Genomic DNA, 25059 nt, shown 5'->3' on the forward strand with positions numbered 1-25059 from the left:
TCCAACCGCGTCAAGCCGAGGGATGGATATTCAGAAAGAACGAGAATCACCTGGGCTGACAGAACCAAATGTTCATATTGGGAGTATAATGTAACAGGTCCTGTAACGTTGTCTATAATAAGCCCAAAAAAATATGACCCATATTGGTTTCTTTAGCGTAGCGGTTATCACGTTCGCCTAACACATCAAAGGTCCCTTGTTTGATCCCGGGTGGAAACATTCCCTTTATCATTTCTTTATTATAGAATTTTAAAATTTGCTTCAAAATAACTGCAGTAGAAATTCAGGTTCTATGCTCTTTTTTTTATTTCTCTAATCTTTGTAGATATGGGATTTTATAAGTTATTGCAAAGTAATACAAATATTACTACAGAAAGTTTTAAATGGACCGTAAGAGCAGGGAAAAATGGAAAAGCTCCTTAACCATGTGCGTTGGCCGGGAATCGAACCCGGGTCAACTGCTTGGAAGGCAGCTATGCTAACCACTATACCACCAACGCAACGATGGAACACAATTTTCTTAGGTTTCTTTAGTAGAAGTATTACGTTTATTTGGGCGATACCAAGTTACTTGAGGGGGTGTCTTTCTCTTTAATAGCTCTCCCGGCACAGGAAGGAGCAACCCAAGGGACGTTTCACTCCATTGGATGCGGGGGCATGCTGGCGTGTCCCCCCCCAGTGCTCCGGCCTCTTTGGTGCCGGCCGAGCGGTGGCCAATCCCAGGCCGCCGCCTGGGCCGCTCGACTTCCGGGTCAAAGGGGCCTGAGCTGCCGGGTACCCCAGTGTCCGCCGCCTCCGCTGTCCCCCGCGCCCGCCACTTCCGGGGCCGCAGTCCCGGGCATGGAGCCCCGAGCTTGAGGTGCCGCTGGCCCCGGGACACCTTGCCCAGCCCGGCCGCCGCCCTGCACCGGCCCCGAGCCCTGGTGAGCTGCGCCCGCGCGCCCCGTCCGGCCCCGGCCGCGACCCTGAACCCACCATTGACCGGGCCCGCCTGAGCCTCAACCGTGGACTCTCCATTCACCCGCCTACCGGGTGCCCTCTGCCCCGGTCCGCGCACTCTGGCCCCGCCATTGACCAGACTCGCGGTTCCTCCAGTCCCCGCCTCTCTTCATCCCATCTTCCCCGCTCGACCCCTCCGCTTGCCGCGCGACCTCTCAGCCTCTTCTCGGCCCGGCCCGGCCCGACCCGACTTTCTCTCCCATCCCTTTGCTGCCCAGGCCACCTATCTCTGGCTCCTTCCGGGGGTGCCGCACCTGGTAACACCTTCCTTTCCCTGCAGGCTGTGGAGGGCCCCGTCTTCTCCCCCTCCCCATGCAAACACATACTACCTATCTGAGAGCAGAGGCCACCTCCCTGACCTGCGTCCTGACCCCCACCTTTTCACCCCTCCCCAACGCTTGGCCTCCTCACCCGCATCCTCACAAGGTCCAGCCGCCTCTCTCAGCTTCCCTCCCAGGCCTCTCCAGCCACCCACCTTTTCCTACATAGGCTTAGCCCAGTCTTGACACTTTCCCATCCATGTGGCAGCTAAGCCATCAGAAGCGGCTAGTTCCCTTTGATCCAGCTAGTTCCCTTTGACTCTCCACCGCCCCCATCTCCGCCTGCCCGCACTCCAGGAAGTCACTTGCCTTGACCACAGGAACAAATCTTTCCAGGAGCTGGGACTTAAGCCCAAGGGGTGCCCTGTAGTCACCAATCCCTGTAGTGCCCTGCTGAATCCTGGGCGAATTGGGCCCAGTGGCTGGTCATGCATGTAGGGTATGGTTCAGGACATGCAGACAGCACTGCAGGGCTGTGAGGCATCATTAGGATATACTGGGTACAGAGAATCAGGCCCGACCCTTGAGGACTCCTGAATGGAAGGAGAGTGAGTGGTTAGCCAGTCTCTCCATTAAGTTGCCCCGTTAATGGCACATTTACTCTGTTAAGGTCTGTGTCACGTCTGCAGCCGGAATGGAGGCTTTCTGGACCCTTTAGAAGGTCAGTGGTGCTGGGGCGGGGTGGCCAGGAAGGCCAGGTGTGGGCTGGTGGGATTCATTTGCCTGCTCTAGAATACAGCATTTGGCAAGAAGTGGTTTCCTGCAGTCCTGGGGTCACTGCCCTTGGGGACAGTTGGTGGGGAGCCAGCCCAGTGGAGGCAGCTTTGTGTGCTCTTGCTGGAGTTTTCTTTCTCTCCAGCATCCCACTCTAGCTGCCCCTGAAGGACTGGGGGAGAAAAAGGAGGGCCTGCTGATTTCCAGCTGGATTTGGCCGATGTGTGCCTGCACCTCGCACCCCTAACACTGTGCCTGGCACTCAATCTGCAGATGGTGTGAATTCTGGCTCTTAAAAACAACTTTAGTGTAACTTTTTTTTTTTAATGGCCACTGGCCACACATGGAAGTTTCCAGGCCAGGGATTGAATCCAAGCCATAGTAGCAATGCCAGATCCTTAACCCACTGCACCACAGTAGGAACTCCCCCTTGGTGTAATTTTAAGCAACTTTTTTAGATGACAGTGTTAGCTGTCCTGTAGTTTCTGCTTCGTCAGCTGTTTTAGCTGTGCAGTCTCCTTTAACTCTCAGAGTAGCCTTAGGCATAGGCACTGTAGTTCCATTTTATAGGTGGGGAAGTTGAGGCACAGAGAGGTTAGGTGGTTTCTTCAAGGTCACATAACCCAGTAGTGGCAGAGTCAGGATTTGAACCCAGATCTCTCTGACACTAGAGCCCTCAGTTTTCACCACTGGACTGAGAGTGAAATCAGTGCTTCTTTGTGGTGATATTTTGTTTCACTTCTTCCATAAGAACTGTCCTGGGACCAGGCGCTGCTTTATTTTTCTCAGAACATCTGGGCATCTGTCTCACCAAGAAGTTACCAGGGTTCCCTTTGACTTTACACAGCATTCGAGTCAGGACAAGGACTCTTTCATTCCACCTGAGATGTCTAAGGAGTGCTGCCTGTGTGCCGGGGCCACAGTGGGAACAGATAAGCACCTGCCTCTGTGAAGCGGACATCCTGTTGTGGGGGGCTGCTCACCCACCCAGAGAAGGGTTCTCAGCTTCAGCACTAGTGATATTTGAGGCCAGATTATTCTTTGTAGTTGGGGGCCATCCTGCTTACTGTGGGGCACTTAGCAGCATCCCTGGTCTCTACCAGGCAGATGCCTGCCACCTGCCTCCCAGTTGTGACAACCAAAAATGTCCGCTGGGGGCCAGAGCTGGCCTCCATTGAGACTCCCTGGATTAGGGGGTTCCACTAACCCCCAAGAGACTCTATGTTCCATAACCATGTGACCTATAAAGGTCCCAGGATGCTGCACCCATTTAGATACGAACCAGAGGGAGGGAGAGGAGGCAACTCACACCACCCAGGTTCACACCATCTGAACCACTGGGTTTTTTTGTTTGTTTGTTTGTTTGTTTGTTTTGGTATCTAGTGTGAGCCTAAGGATCTAACTCAGGTTTTTTTCCCCAAACAATAAACACAGAGTTCTTCCCCCGGGCACTGCTGACATTGTGGCTGGATCCTCCTCAGGGGTGGGGCCTTTGTGGGCACTGGAGGTGTTTGGTGGCATCCCTGGCCCCACCCACTGGATGCCAGTAGCAACCCCCTCACCCCAACCAAGAATACCTACAGACATCAAGCGTCCTCTGGGATGAGAGGAATCACCTCCATTGAGAACTACTGTCCTACACTGAGTGCTGTGCAGAAAGGCCAGGCATTGCAATAGGGGTGACAAGGTCAAAACTGCGTTGCATGCCAGGAAGGATCCCTGAAGAGGTGATATGGGGATACAAAGGATAAGAGGGACCATGTCATACAAAAAGCAGGGCAGGAGTTCCCGTCATGGCTCAGCGGAAATGAATCTGACTAGTATCTATGAGGACACAGGTTCGATCCCTGGCCTCGCTCAGTGAGTTAAGGATCTGGCATTGCTGTGAGCTGTGGTGTAGGTTGCAGGTGTGGCTTGGATCTGGCGATGCTGTGACATAGGCTGGTGGCTACAGCTCTGACCGGACCCCTTCCTAGCCTGGGAACCTCCATATGCTGCAGGTGTGGCCCTAAAAAAAAAAAGAAAAAACACAAAGGGCAGAGGTGTTCCAGGTAGAGGGACTGTAAGTGCAAAGGCCCTGAGGTGAGAGGGAGTCAGTGTGTAAGGAGAGGTTAAGGCCATTGTGGCTGGAGATCATGGTCAAGGATGGGGGAGAGGTGGGGTCAGGAGGGCCGTCAGGGAGCAACCACAGTAGGGAATTTGGGTTTACTTGATTTCCAGCAAGGGCCTGTGAATGGCATCCCCTGACTCATTTGAAGCTCCCATCGTCTCAGGGCTTTTCCCCTTGGGAGAGTGGCTTGATTTCTGGCAAATGCCTGGCAGCCTTTGGAATTTCAGGGCAGGGCCTGAACCATCTGCCTCATGAGAATGCCCTCGGCTTTGGGAGTGCCCCATGGGCGGGAGGGCTGCCTCGAGGAATGGGAGCAGGGAGCAAGGCCAGGGCTTGCACCCCTACACTGTAAGAGCAGCAGCCCTGCATCTCTCCACCAGCAGGCTCACCCACCCAGAGGTCAGCCGAGTGGTTAATGCGGAAGGTTAAGAAGCTGCGGCTGGACAACGCGAACACAGGACGTTGGAGAAGGTAAGGGGCACACCTTGGGCGCCTTGGGCAGTGGGGACGTTGCATTAGTTCCCAAATTCCCAGTGGAGTCTTAGGTCTGGGCAGGCCCCTTCGCCGTCCTCGTGTTCCTGCATTTCCCCAAGGAGCCATCCTGGCTGTTCTATGTGGGCCAGTGTGGGATTTCTCAGCTGTGGCATTGTTGACATAGGCTGGGTCATTCGATGCTTGTCCTGGCATCATAGGGTATAGAGCAGCACCCCTGGGTGCCAGGAGCGCCCCCCGCCCCCAGTCGTGTCAACCACAAATATCCCCAGACATCACCCAGTGTCCTGTTGTGAAGGGATCAGCCTCAGGTGAGAACCGCTGGCCGGGTGGTTAGGACTGGACGTGGGTTTGGGGTCCAGCAGGCTTGGGCTTGTCTTTTCTTGTAGGTGACATTGGGTGGGCCATTTGGTCTCTGAGCCCACTTTCCGGTCTCCCAAACAGGGACCAGCCCCAAACTCACTTTCCGAGGTTGCAGTGAGGATTACACGTAATTATCCACACAAGGCCCAGGTGCTCATAAATCCCACATGTGGGGCCTGGCGCGAGATGAAGAGGCCACAGGAATTCCTTGATAGAGCTGATCTATCTCACCATCAATTTTCTGATGCTCAGACTGCTTTTAGTGAGCACAAGCAGTCAGGGAGGCGGGAAGAGAATGGAAGACGGTCCTGGTCCTGGAAGACGGGGCTGATGTTATTAAACTCGGTGATTTCCCAGACGCAGGTTCTGAAAACGGGCCGTGTCTCTGCGTTGGGGGATCGTTTAGGGATGGGGCCCAAGTCTCCTTTCTTACATGCTCTAGGTCCTGGGTGTGTACCGCCTGGGCTGCACATGGACTGTTTGAGACTGGTTGTAGGAGCTGGAGGCCAGGTGGTGCCGGGCGGCCCCATGGGGCGGGGGTGGCTGGCCATTTTCGGGGACCCCCGCCTGCAGGGGTGCGGCGAGTTCCTGCCTTTATCACTCCATGGTCGGCCTGAACTCTCCCAGCCTGCAGCCCATGCTGAGGATGTGCACTTCCTTCTTACCTTCTGCCCTGCTTCCCTCATCACCTGCCCCCCTGAGGGTGGGTGGTCCCAGCTCATGAAGCTCCAGCTCAGACAGAGAAATCACAGAATGCCCCCTGACCTTAACAGTGATCGGCCGGCCACTCCCAAGCTGTGGGCTGGCAGTGTCACAGCTGGGAGGCATCCTACCAGTTGGCAGAAGGAAAGTGTAGGTGGACGTGGCCTAAGTGGCTTGGAATCCACTTGCATTTCCCCAGCTGTGTAAACCCTTGACTTAAGAAGCCGAGCCCCAGTTGGCGCCGAGTGAGATGGGCTGGCGCAGGCTGCCTTCAGAAGGGCAGCATTTCGTTCACCTGTTCCTCTCCCTGCGCCTCTCCCTGCCGCTGGCGGGTGGAGAGGCGAGTGGAGGGTTCGGGTATAGCGGCAAGCCTTGGCCTGTCTGGGCTCTCAGGCTGCCTGGCGACATCCAGAAGATTCCTAGAAGTTTCTCCTGATGTTGCATTTCGTTTCTCGTCTCCTGGATCGGATTTTTGCTTCTTGGGCTCTCTGTGCTGATTGGAGGCAAGGTCATTTTTATGGTTCTTTGCTGTGGAAATAAGCCATGAGATTTTATGACTGCTTCTGCCAGGCTCTCAGCTTATGGGCTCCCCTGTGGGAGCCCTGGAGGCCATGGTCTAGTTTTTCTGCCATGAGCACGTGGCTCATGAAGTGTGGCAGCAGACTTGGGCGCGGGGGCGGGGAGCTTGGCGGGTTAGAGGACATCCCCTGGCTTGGTTCTCCAGGCCTCTTCCCAGCAGCTTGTGGGGCCATGGGGCTTCTGCAGTGCTCTGCCGGTCCCGCTGTGGCCACTGCCACCCTAGGGATGAGACACAGCTTTGCGACAGGCCAGGACCTACCTTCGGCAATGTTCCTGTCCTCCCAGGGTTTGCTTTATTTGACCCAAGGGGCCAAAGGCTCTACTGGCTTGTGGTTCTCCATCATCAGAGCCACTGTCAGGGGAGCTGAGAGTGGGCAGCTCTGCCCCCCAGCCTGGCTGGGTTAGAACAGGGGGTGTGGCAGGGAGCCAACCTGGAAAGGAAACTCGGAAAATCAGCCCGCAGCAGTGCTCAGAAGCCATGGGTACCTCCTCCCGTCTTTCTCCCCTTGCCTCTCAGAGTGGGCAGGGGTCCTTTGTCCTGTGGTGGTCACTCTGTGGGGTCTCGGGTTGGCAAGAGGTAAAACCCTCTGGGAGTCTTAAGGCCCCCACGTGAAGAGGGAGCACCAGTGTGTCCATGACTCCTTTGAAGCCGTCCCTCGGCCTCCTCTGTCCCGCCTTGGGGGGGGGGTTTGTAACTGTTTCAACTTCCTTACTAACAAAGGAACACGGACTTGTGCCCCTAAAGCCACTAATCCCGGAGGAGGAGGGATTGCTTTGCCCATTCGGTGCCCTCACAGGAAAGGGGGGCTGGCCTGCTCACGCAGGCTGGCCTCACTTCAGGCCTCCCTAGACAACCCCAGCTCTTCTAGACCTGGGTCAACGTGGCTGTGTTTAGATTTCCCTAAAACAAATATTTGCCTGGCCAAGCCAGTTCAGCCAAGAAGTGCGCCAAGCACTATCAGGGGGAGGGGCGGCGAGGGAGCCATCGCAGTGGTAGCTGCCCCTGGAGTGGGAGGGGAGAGGGGGCTGGCCTCTGGGGAAGGGTATGCCCGCCAGTCCTCTCACCTGGAGTTCCCCATGTCCAGCGGACGTCTGCCTGGGTCTCTGAGCACCTCTGGTGAGGAATGAAAGGTTCCCCCACTGGCCAGCAAGCTGACGGCAGGGGTGATGAGCTTGGCCGACCCATTCCTTAAGCTCCATTCTTGGTGCATGAGCATGTCTCCCAGGGGCCTTCCCCAGAGTCTGGTGCTCTGTGGCTCCCCACGGAAGGCCTCCTGTGTGCCTGGGGCCATGTGACATTCTAGGGATACTGCCCTGAATGGGACAGATGCAGGGGAGACATGGGATCCATGAACAACCACGGTGACGAATGCTCTGAGGGCAGGGGCGACCAGGTGGCATGTGAAAGACGAGTGGAGAGGCAAGTTTTGGTACAGGTGGTCCTCGGATGACCCAGCAGATATTTAAGCTGAGATCTGATTAGAAGTTAGTATAGGAGTTCCCTGGTAGCGCATCAGATTAAGGATCCGGTGTTGTCACTGCTGTGGTACGAGTTTGATCTCTAGCCTGGGAACTTCCACATACCATGGACTTAGCCAAAAAAAAAAAATTCAGTAGAGGTGTGGGGGTGGGTGGGGAGTGTTCCAGGCAAAAGGGACAACACACATCAAGACCCTGGGGTGGGAAGGAGTCTGGCCTGTTTGGGGAGCTGAGAGAAGGCCACTTTGCCAGAGGCCAATTGATGAAGGGAGGTGAGGTTTGAGGGCCCTGCAGAGGTCAGAGGACAGAAAGCACCAAAGGCTGTGATGCTGGTTTTCACTCTAAGACACAGCTACAGCACTTGGGATCCCAGCTGCGTCTGCGACCTACGCCACAGCTCTCGGCAGTGCTGGATCTTTAATCCACTGTGAGGCCAGGGATCAAACCTTTGTCCTCATGGATCCTAGTCAGTTCATTATCATTGAGCTTCTATGGGAACTCCTAGGATTTTTTGTGGATGTGCCGTTGAGTTGGGAGACGGTTGTAGTCATTTGGCTGTGAGGTGACGGTGGCTTAGATCTTAGGGTTTGTGGCTGGAGAGAAGTGGACCAGTTTGAGAAATACTCAGGGGGACAGGGGAGGCTGCCCGGTGGTGGGCCTCAGCTGGGGTCATCAGAGAGTATGATGGCGGGGGCAACTGGTGAGTGGAACTCGGGTATCACCCCCCCTTCTCATCCTTCCTGCCCATCCCTTCCCCCTTCTAGCTTCTCGTTGAATTCCGAGGGGGCAGAGAGGATGGCCACTGGGGCGCCCACGTCCGACCGGGGCGATCGGGGTGACACGGTTGAGATGGAGGACCCAGCCTCCCGATTTCAGGTGCAGAAGCACTCATGGGATGAACTCCGGAACATCATCCACGGCAGCCGCAAGAACTCGGGTCTGATCGTCAACAAGGCTCCACACGACTTCCAGTTTGTGCAGAAGACTGACGAGTCAGGCCCCCACTCCCACCGCCTCTACTACCTGGGTAAGCTCCCCTCGGGCCCTCCAGGTGGCCCTCGAGCAGGGCCATGTTTCTGGTACAGCAGTTCCTCCGTCCTCTAGTCTTGAGAAGTTAGCCAGTCCAGTCAGGTAGAAGTTTCAAAGCCATGGGCCCAGCCCTGCGCAAATTGTCCCATGAGTGACATGTCTTGATGCCACCCGTGGTTGACATCTATTTATAATGAAAGTTAGGAGCAAGGTTCCCAAGGAGGCCAGGTGTGTGGGTAAGTGGAGCAGAGGGCCGCCCTGCCCCATCCGTGTTGCAGCAGTGCTGTGGTTCGAGCCTGGTATGTGGGCCTGAGTCCCTGAGATTGTTTCCAGGCCCTGTCAGCCAGGCCTGCCCCCTGAGTCATTTCCCAGCCACCTGGGCTGGGCTGGGCTGGGCTGGGCCTGGCTAAGAAACAACTTGACTTCTCCCCCTGTTGGAGTTGAAAGTAACTCCAGTAGATGCTTGTAGGGGAAGAAGGATTGAACCATATGTTAAGAAGGATCCTGAGGCTCAAGGAAAGTTGCTATGATTGCATAACTGTGCCCATCGTGGGCTGACAACGGGGGGTGGTTTGCCACAGGCTTGTTCTCCCTGCCCTAGATCCTAGGATAAGCATGGTAATTACTAATCACTTCTGCATCCGTGTGTGTGCGCGCGCGCATGCCTTGTGAGCGGCGCTTTCTACATCATCGGCAGTTAGGCTGCCTTTGTGTTCTCTGCTGGACCGTATGAGGGTCTTCTGGCAGAGATTAGGCCTCATGCAGGCCTGTGGTCTCAGCAGCAGGGCCTGGCTCCCGCTTGGTGGACAGCAAACATCTGTTGAACAAATGAGTGTTCTGGGGCAGGAACAAAAAGGTCTTCTGGGGCAGGAAAGAACGGTGCCAGGTGTGTTCCTTCATGATTGTTGACCCAGGGTAGGTTCTCAACCTCAGCGCTGGGCAGTGGGGGCCAGATGGTCCGCTGTGTATCCTCAACCCGCACCTGGTCAGCCCTCAGTCAGGGCTGGACCAATGGGGGAAGATCATCCCCTACTTGGGACTGACCCCTCGCCAGGGACCATGACAGTGACCGAGATTGATACCAGAGGGCTCTCCCTTTCCCACAGTCCCTTCCCACAGAGACCCACATGAAGCCAGATGGTGGTTTGGCAAGAGGAGTCAGAGAAAGGAATGGTCTAGAAGGGTCGGCAGGTGACAGCCGTCTGTTTTTAGAAGCCTGGCTTTACTGGTGCGCAGCTACGCCCATTGCTTTGCAGACCATCTATGGTTGCTTTGGAGCATAATTGCAACAGAGGTCATATGGCCTGCAAAGCCAAAAATATTTACTGTCTGGCCCCTTGCAGAAACAAGTTTGCCAACTCTAGCCTAGGAGAGATTAGGATGTGCTTCAAGTTTCATTTACCCAAGGGAGCACTGGCTGTTAGGACCGAAAGCAGCCAAAACTCTAAGTCTACGGTGAGCCATTGCCTCCCTTTTTTTTTTTTTCTCTGCATTTCCATAGCTCCTGAGCCCCTTCTCCCAATATAGTCTGTCTTGGGCCATGCACATGCTCAAGTTTAAGCTGCTATCCCGGTGAAGGTATTTGTATGGGTTTCCTGGGACTACTACTGAAACCAGCTTGGTGGTTTAAAAAAACAGAAATGGAAGTTCCCATCGTGGCTCAGTGGTTAACGAATCCAACTAGGAACCATGAGATTGTGGGTTTGTTCCCTGGCCTCACTCAGTGGGTTAAGGATCCATCCAGCGTGGCCATGAGCTGTGGTGTAGGTCGCAGATGCGGCTCGGATCCTGAGTTGCTGTGGCTGTTGTGTAGGCTGGTGGCTACAGCTCCTATTAGACCCCTAGCCTGGGAACCTCCATATGCCACAGGTGCAGCCCTAGAAAAGACAAAAAAACAAAAAGAGAAATACATTCTTTCTCGGTGCCAGAGGCCAAAAGTCTGAGGTGGGTTTCTCTGGGCTGAAATCGAGGCGTCAGCAGGGCCAGTCCTCTCCCAGAGGCTCTAGGGGAGAGTCTGTTCTTTGCCTTTTGTGACTCCTGGTGGCCGACAGGCATTCCTTGGCTATGGCTGCATCACTGCGATCTTTGACACATCACTTCCTCCTCTTCTGTGTGTCTGAAATCTCTCTGTCTCCCTCTTAATAAGGCAAGTGACCATGTTTAGGGCCCACCTAGATGATCCACATGAATCTCCCCCGCTCGAGGTCTTTAACTGGATCCCATCTGCAGAGTCCCTTTGGCCAAGAAGGGAATATAGTCACCAGTTCCAGGAATGAGGACGGGGCATCTCTGGGAGCCCTTGTCAAGCCAACCACAGAGCTGCTGAAAGGGGCCAAAATGCTGCTTTGAGCCACCAAGGGCCCCTGATAGTAAGGACACTGGGGTCGCAGGGAACCCCCACCAGACCTCTTCACCAGCATTGAGAAGCTAGAGCCACAGAGCCCAGGCATCTGCCCTTCTGTATTTCTCTCCATGGATCCACGCTCACTGTCCACCTGCCTTCCACTGCCTCACTCCCAGGCCACATGTCTGGTTCTAGCCACTAGTAAGAACCAACCAGCTTTCTTTAAATTTCTGGGGGAATGAGTGTGATTAGCTCAATATAGGTCAGATGTCCACTCGTCTACTCAGCATTAGCCAGTGTGTAGGCCTGGGGTGGGCGGTCCCTGTGGTCCATAGGAGGCTCCGAGGGCCCACCCCTGTGGGTAGGGGCAGATCGAGACAAGGGCTGTGGACTCACCGAGACCCCAAAACATGCTGAGAACAGCCCAGCCATGCTGCTTCTTTGGGGGGACATTGCTCACCCTTGAGCTGATCTGGCCTGCATCACTCAGCCTTGGGGGTACCCTTTTATTTTTCTGGCCATGCCCATGGCATGTGGAAGTTTCCAGGCCAGGGACTGAACCTGCACCACAGCAGTGACAGTATTGGATCTTTAACCCACTGAGCCACCAAGGAACTCCGCTATTGGGAGTACCTTTGACCTCACTTCATGTCCAAGTTCCTGGGGCAGGTCTCTCTGGAACACGCATGTATTCATAATCTGTCTGTCCTAGCCCAGTGCCAGGAGAATGCTGGCAGCCAGAAACATTTATAGATTGAACAGAAAGGACCTCCGGGGGCAATGCCCACACTGCCGCTCCGAGCACGCCGCCTGCCCTGCTACTTCCCTGGGACCCCTGCCTCCTAGATGGTCCTCCAGGAAGGCTCTTGTGGAGCCCAGTGCAAATGGGATGGAACAGCGAAAGAAATGTGCCTGCTGCTGTCCCCAGAAGACAGGCTCAGGTTCCAAGGCTTGACTGCTCAAGTTCAGTGGGCTCTTCCCCTGCTAATGGGCATCCTGTGTCTGCTGGAGGAGGACACAGGGCCCCAGACAGCACTGGGAGTCTCCTCTGGGGAAAGTGAGACCTTGTGTGTCCTGTGTCGAGGCCAGGGTCACATGCCCCCAGGCCCATCACTAAGGCCATGTGATGTTCGCCCAGGCCTGGGCCACCTGCCATGCTGAAGGGCTTTGGGGTTGGATGCTGTCCCCAGAGATGGAGTGGAGCTGTTAAGAGAAGGTGCGGAGGGACAGTGTCAGCAGAAATCATCGGCCGTGGTCAGCCATCCCAGAGCCTTGCCTTCCGTACCAGGTGCCACTGTCACAGGTGCCGAGGGCAGCTCCTCCAAGGAATGCGTGGGCTTGGACCATTTCTTGTCATTGCTTATTAATGGGTAGTGAGAGGAGGCGACTCTGATGTCCTTGGCAAGGCCACACAATTGGCTTCCTGTTTGGAAGGGTCTTGTCGGCCAGAGAGCTGGCGGACAGAGGCTGGCCAGAGCACACAGCATTCGGTTGAGAACGGCCACCTGCTCCCTCCCAGTGCTCCACCCGGGCCCTCCATGCTGGGCTTTTTTTTTTTTCCCCCCAAATTGAGATGTAATTCACATCCCATAAAATTCCTTCCTTCTCTCTCTCTCCCTCCCTGTCTTTTTACAGCTGCGTCTGCAGCATATGTAAGTTCCTAGGTCAGGGATAGAATCCATGCCACAGGAGTAAACAGAGCTACAGCAGCAATAACACTGGATCCTTAACCCTCTGATCCACCAGGGAACTCCTAAAATTCCCTCTCTTAAAAGTGGACAACACTGGGAGTTCCTATCATGGCTCAGCGGAAACAAATCTGACTAGCATCCATGAGGACGTAGGTTCAATCCCTGGCCTCGCTCAGTGGGTCAAGGATCCGGCATTGCCATGAGCTGTGGGGTAGGTTGCAGACTCGGCTTGGATCCTGCGTTGCTGTGGCTGTGGCGTAGGCTGGCAGCTACAGCTCCGATTCAGCCCCTATCCTGGGAACCTCCATATGCTGCGGGTGCAGCCCTGAAAAAAGAGAAAGACCAAAAAAAAGTGGACAACTCCATGGTTTTTGGTATATTCACAGCATTGTGCGACCATCACCATAGTCTAATTCCAGAACATTTCCACCCTCTGGAAAGAAACAGTGTCCCCATTTGCAGTCACTCTCCAGCCCTTCTTCCCCAGCCCCTGGCAACCACCAACTCGTTTCCTGTTCCTGGATTTGCCTGTTTTGGACATTTCACGTAAATGGAATCACACACCACATGACCTGCCTTGTGAACTTGGAAAGGAGGACGGCCCCATGGACGGCACCTCTGTGCCTCTAACTGGGAATGAGTCCAGCTGCAGCAGCTTAAATGGTCCTTAGAAATCAATCTGTGACTGCTTCTCCCCTGCAAAGTCTAAGTTGGCTTTGCATCTTCATTCTTCTTTTATGGACTATACCCAATAAGCAGACTTTGTCATAGGTGAATACATGAGTGACTTGCCATATTGAGAAGCTACCTATAAGGATAACTGTGTGGAATGGGTGTTATTCATTGAACTCTAGCTAGTTCTGGGGGGGAAGGGGGGTGAGCTTGGGGACCCCAGGGTCCTCCACTCTTAGAAGTGAGAGCGCCTACAAGGAGGTCAGCCTCAGAAAAGAGGCCAGTGTCAAACCAGGGCTCCCTCTTGGAGAAACTTGGGATTAAAAGAGGTCAAAGAGGAATGCCTGCTTTCTGTGACCTACTCTTAGCCACTGCTGTCAGAGGGTTGCATGCTCTGGGGAGTGCTGCCCTGGTACCCTGAGAGAGCTGTTCTGCTCCCCCCTTTAACTTTGTTAACAGCATCCATACCATTATCCATGGAGGCAGAGACACCAGTTGAAAAATAGAGCCTTATTTTATTTGCCATTCTTCTTTTTTTTTTTTTTTTCTGTCTTTTTTTGGGGGGCCGCTCCTGCAGCATATGGAGGTTCCCAGGCTAGGGGTCTAATCAGAGCTGTAGTTGCTGGCTTCCATCACAGCCACAGCCACGCCAGATCTGAGCCGCGTCTGCGACCTACACCACAGCTCACGGAAACACCGGATCTTCAACCCACTGAGCGAGGCCAGGGATCTATCCTGCAACCTCATGGTTCCTAGTCGGATTCGTCTCCACTGTGCCACAAGTGGAACTCCCATTTTTCGCCATTCTCTGTGCTCAGCACTTTGTATTTCTTACCCCACTTAATCCATACAGAATCCTCACTAGGCAGCTACTGTATTTTACAGATAAAGTTAGATTAGATCAGTGGTTCTTGGGGTGATCCCCACCCCCACCCCAGGGGACACTGGACGATGTCTAGGGACATTTGGGGTTGTCACAACTGGCATCCAATAGATGGGGGCCAGGGAGGCTGCTCCACCCCCCACAGCACCTGGGATGGTCCTGTGGAGGATGACCGGCCTGGTGTCAGCAGTGTGGAAGGGAGAGGGGCTGTATCGGATACACACTTCCCAACTTCTGGCCGTGGCTTTGCCCTTCCACCAATCCTAGATTAATTCATGGCCTTTCCAAAAGCCCTTAATAGAGTAGGCCACTGGACTGGAGCTTAACTAGTAGAGAATTGGGGATCACTGTCCCCCATTTTTTTATCCCCTTGTGCACTGTATTTTCAGTAACTGAAGCTAAGATATTCAGCACTAACATCTCAGAGCTGGAAGAGCCTGCTGCTCCTGCTGGCAGGTGTAAACCCAGAGCCCGTGGCTTCTCCAGGGAGGGGTGCGCCTCCAGGATTCTGTAGACGCAAGAGGAACCAGCTGGGCCCAGCGGCTGAGAGCCAGAGTCACGGCCTGGGGCCAGAGTGCCCGAGACCCTCGCTGCAACCCGGACAAAGGCGCCCATTCCGGCTTTCCTCTCTCTCCCACTAGGCATGCCATACGGCAGCCGAGAGAACTCCCTCCTCTACTCCGAGATCCCCAGGAAGGTCCGCAAGGAGGCGCTGCTGCTCCTGTCCTGGAAGCAGATGCTGGATCACTTCCAGGTGAGCTGCAGGTGTCGGGCCCTCCATCAGGCCACAGGTGGCTTCTGTGGGCCCCACACCCCTGAGGGGCCCCAGCCCACTGTCCCACAGAGAAGACCCGGCCCTGGATACCTACGTGATGCCCTCTCTCCTCTCTCACTCCACACCCACGCCAGCTTGTATCAGAAGCACCTCTTCCTTTTAAATGCCTCACCAAAGGCATGGAAGTGACTTGGACCAAGACCCTTTTATGAAAACTTAGCTAATAGTGAATGCTGTCCAAAGGTGCCTCACCTCCCAGGAAGAGAAGGCCGGTGAGCGGTGAGAGTGCCTTTGCACTGGCTTATATTAATTAATTTATTTATCTTGCTTTTTAGGGCTGCCCCCACGGCATATGGAAGTTCCCAGGCTAGGGGTCAAATCAGACCTGTAGGGGCTGGCCTATGCCACAGCCACAACCATACCGGATATGAGCTGCATTTGCGACCTATACCACAGCTCACAGCAACGCTGGATCCTTAACCCACTGAACAAGGCCAGGGATCAAACCTGCATCCTCATGGATGCTAGTCAGATATGTTTCCACTGAACCACGACGGTAACTCCCAACATTGATTAATTTTTGACCATAAATATAATTTGTCCATAGCAGGGGTGCCTTGCCCATGCAGCCACTCACCCTTTTGCCTGTCCCCTGTCCCAGACAGTAACCAAGCCAACCAACTCCCTTGTACATAGCTTTCCTTGCAGCATGGGGCTAGTTTTGATTTGGATTCTGCTCTTTAAAAACACATTTCTTTTGTATCATTTTTTATTAGATTGCACACATTAGTGATCTTGTAAGATATTTGTCTTTCTCTGTCTGACTTAGTATGAAAATCTCTAGGTCCATTCATGTTGCTGGAAATGGCATTATTTCATTCTTTCTTTGGCTGAGTAATATTACATCATGTATATGTACCACATTTTTTTTTTTCTGCTTTTTAGGGCCTCACATGTGGAAGATCCCAGCCTAGGGGTAGAATCGGAGCTGCAATTGCCGGCCTATGCCACAGCAACACAGTATCCAAGCTGCATCTGTGACCTACACCACATTTCATGGCAATGGCACCTCCTTACCCACTGAGAGGGGCCAGGCATCAAACCTGCGTCCTCATGGATACTAGTTGGGCTCGTTACCACTGAGCTACAGTGAGAACTCCAGTGTACCATATGTTTTTTATCCATCCCTCAACTGTACTACAATACAATTTTTTTAAAAAAATTCATTTTTTCGGGCGTTCCCATTGTGGTGAAGCGGAAACGAATCCACTAGTATCCATGAGAATATGGATTCGATCCCTGGTCTTGCTCATAGGGTTAAGGCTCTGGCATTGCCGTGAGCTGTGGTGTAAGTTGCAGATGCAGCTCCGCTCTGGTGTGGCTGTGGCTGTGGTGTAAGCCAGCAGCTATAGCTCTGATTCAGCTCCTAGCCTGCGAACCTGCACATGCCACAGGTGTGGCCCTAAAAAAAAAGCAAAAAAAATTAAAAATGCACTTCTCCCCTTTAACCTTCCTCAGCATGTCTGTATCATCTTCACAATTCTCAGGGCAGCTGCATGGCATTCACCGTAGTTTGCCCACCCCACCCAAGGTCAGGTGTTCCAGTGGTCAGGTGGTCCTGCATTTGCCCCCACCCCTACCCATGCAGAGAGTAGGAAAGCCCAGCAGTGGGTGCGTTCAGAGAGACTGTTCTCCCAGGAAGGGGTTGTGACCAGGACGAGAGGGAGGGGGTCTGTAGGATGGCACTGGGGACAGGTGAGGAGTGTCCCAGTGATGTCCCTCTGGACCCCCTGTCTGGGAGAGATCAGGTGGGGAATGATGGGGCAGAGGGGGAGGAGCTCCCCCTGTGCTGGACTATGGCCAGGGTACTGGGGCCTCTGATGTGGGTGTACCGTCCCCTCTCGTGTCCCCAGGCCACGCCCCACCACGGGGTCTACTCCCGGGAAGAGGAGCTCCTGCGGGAGCGGAAGCGCCTGGGCGTCTTCGGCATCACCTCCTATGATTTCCACAGCGAGAGCGGCCTCTTCCTCTTCCAGGCCAGCAACAGCCTCTTCCACTGTCGGGACGGTGGCAAGAATGGCTTCATGGTGAGCCCTGCTCTCTGGCGGGGGGGGGGGGGGACGACGTGAGGGGGCGGCATCCTGCCCCCCTGAGCCAGGCCTCTCTGTCCCCAGGTGTCCCCCATGAAGCCCCTGGAAATCAAGACCCAGTGTTCTGGGCCCCGGATGGACCCCAAGATCTGCCCCGCCGACCCCGCCTTCTTCTCCTTCATCAACAACAGTGACCTGTGGGTGGCCAACATTGAGACGGGTGAGGAGCAGCGGCTGACCTTCTGTCACAGAGGTGAGGCCAGGCAGAGGACGCCACGCTTCTGGCCCAGGGTGGGTGGGAACCTGCACCCCGTGTGGTCTGTGGGCCAGACCTGGGCCAGCACTTCTGTGGATAGCCGTCACAGACACCAGTCCAGCTTCTAGACAGACCCCTGCCCCTGACTGCACTCCCTGCTGGACCACGGGCATCTCCCCAGACCTTCCCGTGGCCCTCATCTGGCCTCAGAGTCCAGCTGACCGGCGTGTGGTCTTCCTCTGTTTGAATCTGCCGGACCACGGTGCCTGACGTCCCCACCAGATGCTTGTTTGTGCCCCTCTGTTCATCTCAGCCCCTCCTGCCTCTACTCTCCTGTCAGACTCAGAACTCAACTGACCTTGGTTTTCCCTGAGGCCCCTGCTTGCCAGAAGTGACATCACCTTCCTATGGATATCTGCGGAACTGTACCGCTTGTGGCCTCTGACCCCTGCTTCCCGTCCTGCCCCATAGCCCCAGCGCCTCCTCTCTAAACCTGAGCTTCTCAGCCAGGGGCCACTCGGACACTGGCCTTGTGTCAAGACATTTTGAGCGGTCACCGCTGGGTGAGGGTGCTCCAGGCATAGAGTGAGTGGGGACACGGGTGCTGCCTCTCACCCCATAGTGCTCCACAGAGGATGGCCAGCCCAATGTCAGCAGTGCAAGGGGAAGAAGCCCTGCTCTAAACCAGACTCCTCATCTCTCATCCGGCTCTCTCTCCGCCCCCCCCAGGCTTGTCTAGTGTCCTTGATGACCCCAAATCTGCGGGTGTAGCCACCTTTGTCATCCAGGAAGAATTTGACCGCTTCACTGGCTACTGGTGGTGTCCCACAGCCTCCTGGGAAGGTAAGTGTCTTTCCATTTTTAAAAATGCTTCTGCACACACTTTTTTCATTAACAGAGTCACAGTCTACGTGTTCGTCTGCTCTTTGATGTCTTCACTTAAAATAAACCTCGGCATCCTTCCTCTCGACATCCGTGTCAGTCTTTTCAGGCTGCTGTGACAGAATTCCACAGCTAGGGTAGCTTGTGAGCAGCAGGTGTTTATTTCTCACTATTGCAGGGGCTGGAGGTCCAAGACCAAGGCAGATTTGGTGTCTGGTGAGGGCCTCGCCCTGGTTCAGAGGTGCTGTCTTAGCATCCCGTCCTCATGTGGCGAAGGGACAGGGAGCTCTCTGGGGTCCCTATAAAAGGGCACTACTGACCCCCTTCCTGAGGGCTCCACCCTCACAACCGGCTCTCTTCCCAAAGGTCCCGCCTCCAAATACACTACATTGGGGGGGTAGGATCTAACATGTGAATCCTGGGGGGGACACAGACATTCAGTCCATTGTGGTCAACATATAGAGAATCCTTCCATTCTGGGGGGCTTGGCTGTTTCACCGTCGGCTTAGCAAGTCCACGCTGATGGACACTTTGGGGTTTTGGTTCTACTTCAATGTTAGAAATAATACTCCGGGGAACCTTCATATGTTTATCCTGGTGACCTCCTGGGAGTATATGAACGGTTCTCAACCTGGGGTGGTTCTGCTCCTCCAGGGGACACTGGGCCATATCTGGGGACGTCTGTGGTTGTCATGACTGGAGGTATTGACATTGAGGCATTGAGAGGCTTAGGGGCCGGGGATGCTCTTGGCACACCCCACAGGGCCCAGGACTGCCCCCCACCGAGAACGACCCGGCCCCAGGGTGGCAGTGCCAAGTATCGGAGATCCTGCCTTAGAGCAAGTTCCAGCTGTAAGAGAAGCTGAGGCTACATGCATCTTCAAGCTTGATGGATTTTGGCAACAGGTTATGAAAGAAGCCAGATCAGCAGGCCCTTTCGTATCTGTTTCTCTGCCCTGCACATAAGGTGGGGGTGTCTTACCTGCTCCCTGTTCAGTCTGTGTTCAGTCTGCGTTCAGTCTGCCTTCTGAGCCTGGGGAGAGTCATTTCCCCAGGGCATGTGAATAGCGTCAGGCTTTTGGCTGCGTGAGCAGGAGCGGCCCTGAGGCCTCCTTGTTGGCCAGGATCACCCCTCCCTCAACCTCTGCCCTGTGCCAGTCCTCCACGGCTCACAGAGTTCATCCCCAGCCTTCGCGCCTCTGTGTGTGTCAGTGGGGTGTGTGGCCTCGAAAGCCAGGCTCCCAGGTATCAAGCTGTTGCAGCCAAGGGCCATCCACTGTTGCAGCCAAGGGCCACCTCGCCTGCTGTTCACTCCTGCCTTTACATCACTTCGCCTTTTCCTTAAATTGATTTGAAAAGATAATTTTATAGGCCTACCACAAATAGAAGCTAGGCATTAAAACCATGCAGTGGAGGAGTTCCCTGGTAGCTCAGTGGTTTAAGGATCCGGTGTTGTCACTGCCCTGGCACAGGTTCGATCCCTGGCCTGGAAATTTCTGCATGCTGAAGGCACGGCCAAAAAAAAAAATGAGAGAAAGCAGCACCATACGTTGTACCTGGCACGCAGGAAAAGAAGGAGTTGTCGGCATCAGCTGTCTAAGTGCTGCTGGCATTGCCGACACCTAGATGGAATTGGCATGTTTCTGGGGAGGACACCGCCTGCACTCCTCCATCTGCGCCAGGGTCTTCGACCACAACAGCACTGCCTGTGCCCCATGGTCTGTATCTCTGGGGAAAAGGGCTCCCAGTCAGGAGTCAGGGTCCTGGATCAGATCACTCTTACCCTCTGCTTGCCTGAAGCAAGTGACTGTCCCACTTTGGCTTCCTGGTCTGTAAAATGAAGTTTCTCCTCCCCTGCCCTGTAGATGCAGAGGCCAGATCATTCTCTGTGAAGGCCATGATGACTCAGTGTCACTTGAGTTGTGACAACCACAGATGTCTCCGAACATTGCCACATGTCCCCTGGGGGTCCAGAATGGCCCCTGGTTGAGACCCACTGGTCTCGATGGCATCAGGATACAAACTCTGCTATTCTAAGGCAGCGCAGAACCGCCAGTGCTGTGGCCAGGGGATGCTCACCCCTTGTCCTGTCCCCCCTCCTCATCCCACACAGACCATGGCAACCCGAGAGTTTTCACTGGTTGATGAACTTAGGACCCTGGAATGACCTGAGCCCAGTGGACAGGCACGTGAGCCCTCCGTGCCAAATGGGAGCCACAGCACTGCCACTCCCTCACCATGGGCTTCCAGCCCCCCCCACCTCCAGTGCCCCACAGAGTGGGTGTGGAGATGGCAGCCTGCAGGCGGGTGAGCTTGCCCGAGGTCTGCGGATGTGGTTGGTCTGTGGATGTGGTTGGTCTGTCCAGAGTCAGGCAAGGGTACAAGAGGCAGGTGGGGACCTTTATCAGCTGCCAAGGAAGGAACGGCCGTGGATTCTGTCCCCTTGACATTGGTATTGCCAATCTCTATGCCCCTTGCTAAGCTGTCAGCTCCCAGTGATCCGCTTATTTCTCATGACAACTTTCACTTGAATCCCCTCCGAGCCCCAAGTGCAAGTCTGCTTGGCGGCCGTCACCAAGTTCCATGGACGGGGCGGCTCAGACAGACGTTCTCTGGCTCGCAGTCTGGAGGCCAGACCTCCGAGATGGAGGTGTTGGCAGGTTTGGCCTCTGAGGCCCCTCTCCTCGGCTTCCAGACGGCCGCCTGCTTCTCGTATCCTCCAGTGGTGTCTCTCTGCGTGTCTGTCCTAATCTCTTCTTCTAGGCTCACAGACATACTGGACCAGGGCCACCCTCAGGGCCTCATTTCAACCTGCTCACCCCTGTAAAGACCTCTTCTCCAAATGCAGCCCCGTTCTGAAGTCCAGGGGTTCAGGCTGGAATGTAGGGCTTGGCTGGGGTGGCAGCTCAGCCCGTAGCCGCCCCCTGCAGTGCCACCTCTCTCGCCTTGCTCTCGGAGGAGCTCAGTTCTTGTTCCCGTTGTGCAGGGAGGGAAACGGGCCCCGAGAGGAAGTGGGGCAGGCTTCAGGTCTAGAGCTGGGGCTCCTGCCCCCAGGGACTGCTCTCACCTGCGCCCTGCTGTGACAGAGCAGAGGCTCCATGTGGGCCGGGGGGTGTGGGGTGACAGCAGGCACGCCCGGCACCCTCAGCGGCTCCCCTGCCCCCTGCCAGGTTCAGACGGCTGCAAGACGCTGCGAATCCTGTATGAGGAGGTCGACGAGTCTGAGGTGGAGATCATTCACGTGCCCTCTCCTGCGCTAGAGGAGAGGAAGACGGACTCCTACCGATACCCCAGGACAGGTGAGGGCCCAGGACAGATGCGGGTGGCCGAGTGGTGGTCTGAAGCCTCACAGAACACCGTGAGGCACCAAGCAGGATGGGCCCCTAGGACCCAGGCTGGGATGGAGAAGCAGTCTGGGCTCAGAAGCAAGAGCAGGGCCAGTGCCACCCTCAGTGGTGACCAGTGTCCTCCCTCGGGGCCCAGGAGGCAGTAGGAGCTCAGTGGAGGTGCGGGCCCCATCCCAGGGTGCATCACACACTCCCTGCCTTGGGAGAAGACAAAGTCTGCCCAGTGTCTCCAGAGAAGCCAGAGGGAGTTCCCTCATAGCTCAGTGGGTTAAGGTTCTAGCATTGTCACTGCAGCTGCTCAGATCGCTTCTGTGGCCCAGGTTTGATCCCTGGCCTGGGAAATTGCACGTGCTGTGGGCGTGGCCAAATTTTTAAAAAGAGAGGGAGAGAGAAGCCAGAAGTCCAGACTCACCCAAGAAACCTCCCAGTTCTTAAAGTCACTTGAACCATTTAAAAATGCTTAGTGAGGAGTTCCTGTCGTGGCGCAGTGGTTAACGAATCCGACTAGGAACCATGAGGTTGCGGGTTCGGTCCCTGCCCTTGCTCAGTGGGTTAACGATCCGGCGTTGCCGTGAGCTGTGGTGTAGGTTGCAGATGAGGCTCAGATCCCGCGTTGCTGTGGCTCTGGCGTAGGCCGGCAGCTACAGCTCCGATTCGACCCCTAGCCTGGGAACCTCCAAATGCTGCAGGAGCGGCCCAAGAAATAGCAAAAAGACAAAAAAAAAAAAAAAAAAAATGCTTAGTGAGCCACACAAAATACACATGCAGGCCAGATTCCATGTCTTCGGGACCTCTCTGGAAGCATACAAGAGACTCGTTCTTGCTAACCGCAGGCTGTGCCAGGCAGTGCCTTCCCATGGAAACTTCCAGTCCCTGGTGTAAGTGAGGAAGTCTTTTCCCTTCCCTTGTTGCAGAGACGAGAAAACGGAGCCTCCAAGACACTACCTGCCTGGGCGCTAGAGCCATGGGGGCCAGAGTTGGGAGTTGTCATAGAAATAACTGGGGCCTGAACTGAATCCCCTGGAGAGTGTGTTGTGGTGGCCCCAGTTTATAGAGCACCTGCGTCCTCTCAGCTGAGGACCAGTGGTGTCGCTGGGACACTGGCCACCTTCCTGCATCATTGGTGGCTTTTCTGTGGGCATGTGCTGTCTTTGCAGCCAGCTTTCAAGCTCTCGAAAGGCTGGGAGAGGGTGTCTTCCTCATGTCTGCAACTCCCCACGGCCCCCTCATCAGCACAGGTCTGACCTGTGTTCTTAAACAGCAAAGATGTTGCCACATCACCACTGGGACCAAGGTCCGGACCCAAAGTCAGAAAGTCCTGCCTGGGGGACTTTGGGCCCAGGCCAGAGAGACCTTTGGACACCCGATGCCTTCCCCTCCTACATGCCATCTGTGTCACCATCTCGTGAGCATCACCCCGCAGCTGCCACCCCAACACCTGCCGTCAACCCTCTGGGCCACACCCACCAGGTCCACCTTGCTTTGTTTCCACAGGCAGCAAGAATCCCAAGATCGCCTTGAAACTGGCCGAGTTTCAGACTGACAGTCAGGGCAAGGTAAGAGTGGCCAGGGCGCCAACTCCGGGCATGCGGAGAGGAAGGCCAGGATCCGTGTCGGGAGATGGTTGACAGCTGGGCAGCATCAGCAGGCTGCTTGCCATTCCAGGACAGGTTTTTTTTGTGGCCAACTGAACCTGCAGAGGGCACCATCCAGAGCCCCAGCTTCTGGGCCCTGCCGCCTGCCCTCTGAGCCCTGTCCCACCTGCCAACAGGCTATCCTAGCAAAGTACCACCAGGAGGCTTGAGCCACCGAAGTTTATGGCCTCCCAGTTCTGGAGGCTAAAAATCTGAAATCAAGATGTCAACTGGGCTGGTCCTTCTGAGGCCTTGAGGGAAGGATCTATCCCAGGCCGCCCTCCTTGGCTTGTGGATGGCTGCCTTCTCCCTATGTCTCGTTGCAAGACATTCTCTGCCTTTGAGGAGCCTGTGTCCACGTTTCCCCCCTTTTATAGGGACTTTGTCTGGTTGAATTCCCCCCCCCCACCAGTACAACTTTATCTTATCACAACTGCAGGCACCCAGTTTCCAAGTAAGGCCCCGTCCTCAGGGACCAGGAGTGGGGACCCCTACATGTGAGAACATAGTGCCCCTCTAATAGTGGCCACCTCCTCCTGGGCAGCATGTGGCCAGGCCAACTGTGACCCAGGTCTGCCTTTCTTTTAGATCGTGTCGACGCAAGAAAAGGAGCTGGTGCAGCCCTTCAGGACGCTCTTCCCGAAGGTGGAGTACATTGCCAGGGCCGGCTGGACCCGGGATGGCAAGTAGTGAGTGTCTCCCTCACAAAATAGAAGGCATCCTTTTGCAGTCACTTTTTTCATTTTCTTTCTTTCTTTTTGGCTGCACCTGCAGCATGCAGAAATTCCCAGGGCAGGGATCAAGCCCCAGTCACAGCAGTGATGACACCGGATTCTTTAACCACTAGGCCACCAGGGAACTCCTATAATCACTTTCTACCCCTTCTGCCCAGATTAGGGGTCCATGGCTCTAAAAGAGGGCTCCATACCACTGCCCAGGGACCAAATCCAACCCTCTGCCCATTATTCTAAAGCCCACAAGCCAAGAATGGCCTGTACGTTTTGATTGCTCTGATTGTTTGATTGCCACAGCAAGTAGTGGCATGATGTGGGATCCCAGTTCCCAGACCAGGGATTGAACCTGGGCTGCAGTGGTGAGAGGGCTAAATCCTAGCCACTAGACAACCAGGGAGCTCTCTGGCTTGTACCTTTTCAAATGATGTATGTGGTGGCGGGGGGGGATGCGCACAGGATCCACAGGAAACTATTTCATCATTCGTGAAAATGATAGGACATCCCCATGTCCGTGTCCATATATAAAGTTTTATCGGCACACGGCCACACACAGTTTAAGAATCGTCTGTGGCCGCTCGTCCCACATCGGCAAGATTGAGTAGTTTTGGAAGAAATGGTGGCCCACAAAGTGGGCTTCTGGCCCCACTGGCCCCTTTCCTGAGAGCAGAGACTGCCCAGACCAAGGCTCCAGTCTTCGGCAGCCCCTGGGCTCTCACTGGGTCTCACATCCCCACGGTGCTGCTCGGATAGGGTTCTACTTGTCCTGCCTTTATGTTGAGATTGGGCTTTTCCGCCTGTAACCCTGACAGGTCTCCATTAAAAATACATTTAAGTTAAGAAACTCTCAGGAGTTCCCTGGTAGTCTAGCAGATAGGACTCGGCGCTTTCACCCCTGAGGCCTGGGTTCAGTCCTGCTCTGGAAACTGAGGTCTCACATCAGGCTGCTACATGCTGCAGCATGCCG

The 25059-nt window shown here is 54.9% G+C and overlaps 1 protein-coding gene and 1 non-coding gene across 4 annotated transcripts in view; one reads left to right on the forward strand and one right to left on the reverse strand.

The window, feature by feature from the left end:
* Window positions 429–500, reverse strand: TRNAG-UCC. Its single transcript has one exon. It is a non-coding gene; the product is annotated as a tRNA-Gly (tRNA).
* DPP9 (dipeptidyl peptidase 9) overlaps window positions 521–25059 on the forward strand; it is a 45221-nt gene continuing 20682 nt past the window's right edge. Inside the window, exons 1-11 of one of the 3 annotated variants that reach the window (XM_021084042.1) lie at window positions 521–923; window positions 1930–1980; window positions 4527–4614; window positions 8523–8785; window positions 15019–15131; window positions 17066–17239; window positions 17327–17495; window positions 18228–18341; window positions 21551–21679; window positions 23222–23283; window positions 23950–24050. In XM_021084042.1, coding sequence (XP_020939701.1) covers window positions 4559–4614; window positions 8523–8785; window positions 15019–15131; window positions 17066–17239; window positions 17327–17495; window positions 18228–18341; window positions 21551–21679; window positions 23222–23283; window positions 23950–24050 — 1181 coding nt within the window. In that variant the 5' untranslated portion in view covers window positions 521–923; window positions 1930–1980; window positions 4527–4558. Of the gene's footprint in view, window positions 924–1929; window positions 1981–4523; window positions 4615–8522; window positions 8786–15018; window positions 15132–17065; window positions 17240–17326; window positions 17496–18227; window positions 18342–21550; window positions 21680–23221; window positions 23284–23949; window positions 24051–25059 lie in introns of all 3 variants that reach the window. The other 2 variants (XM_021084043.1, XM_021084044.1) reach the window with 2 other exon arrangements.

This window comes from Sus scrofa, chromosome 2 (genome assembly GCF_000003025.6).
Source record: "Sus scrofa isolate TJ Tabasco breed Duroc chromosome 2, Sscrofa11.1, whole genome shotgun sequence".
NCBI lineage: Eukaryota > Metazoa > Chordata > Mammalia > Artiodactyla > Suidae > Sus > Sus scrofa.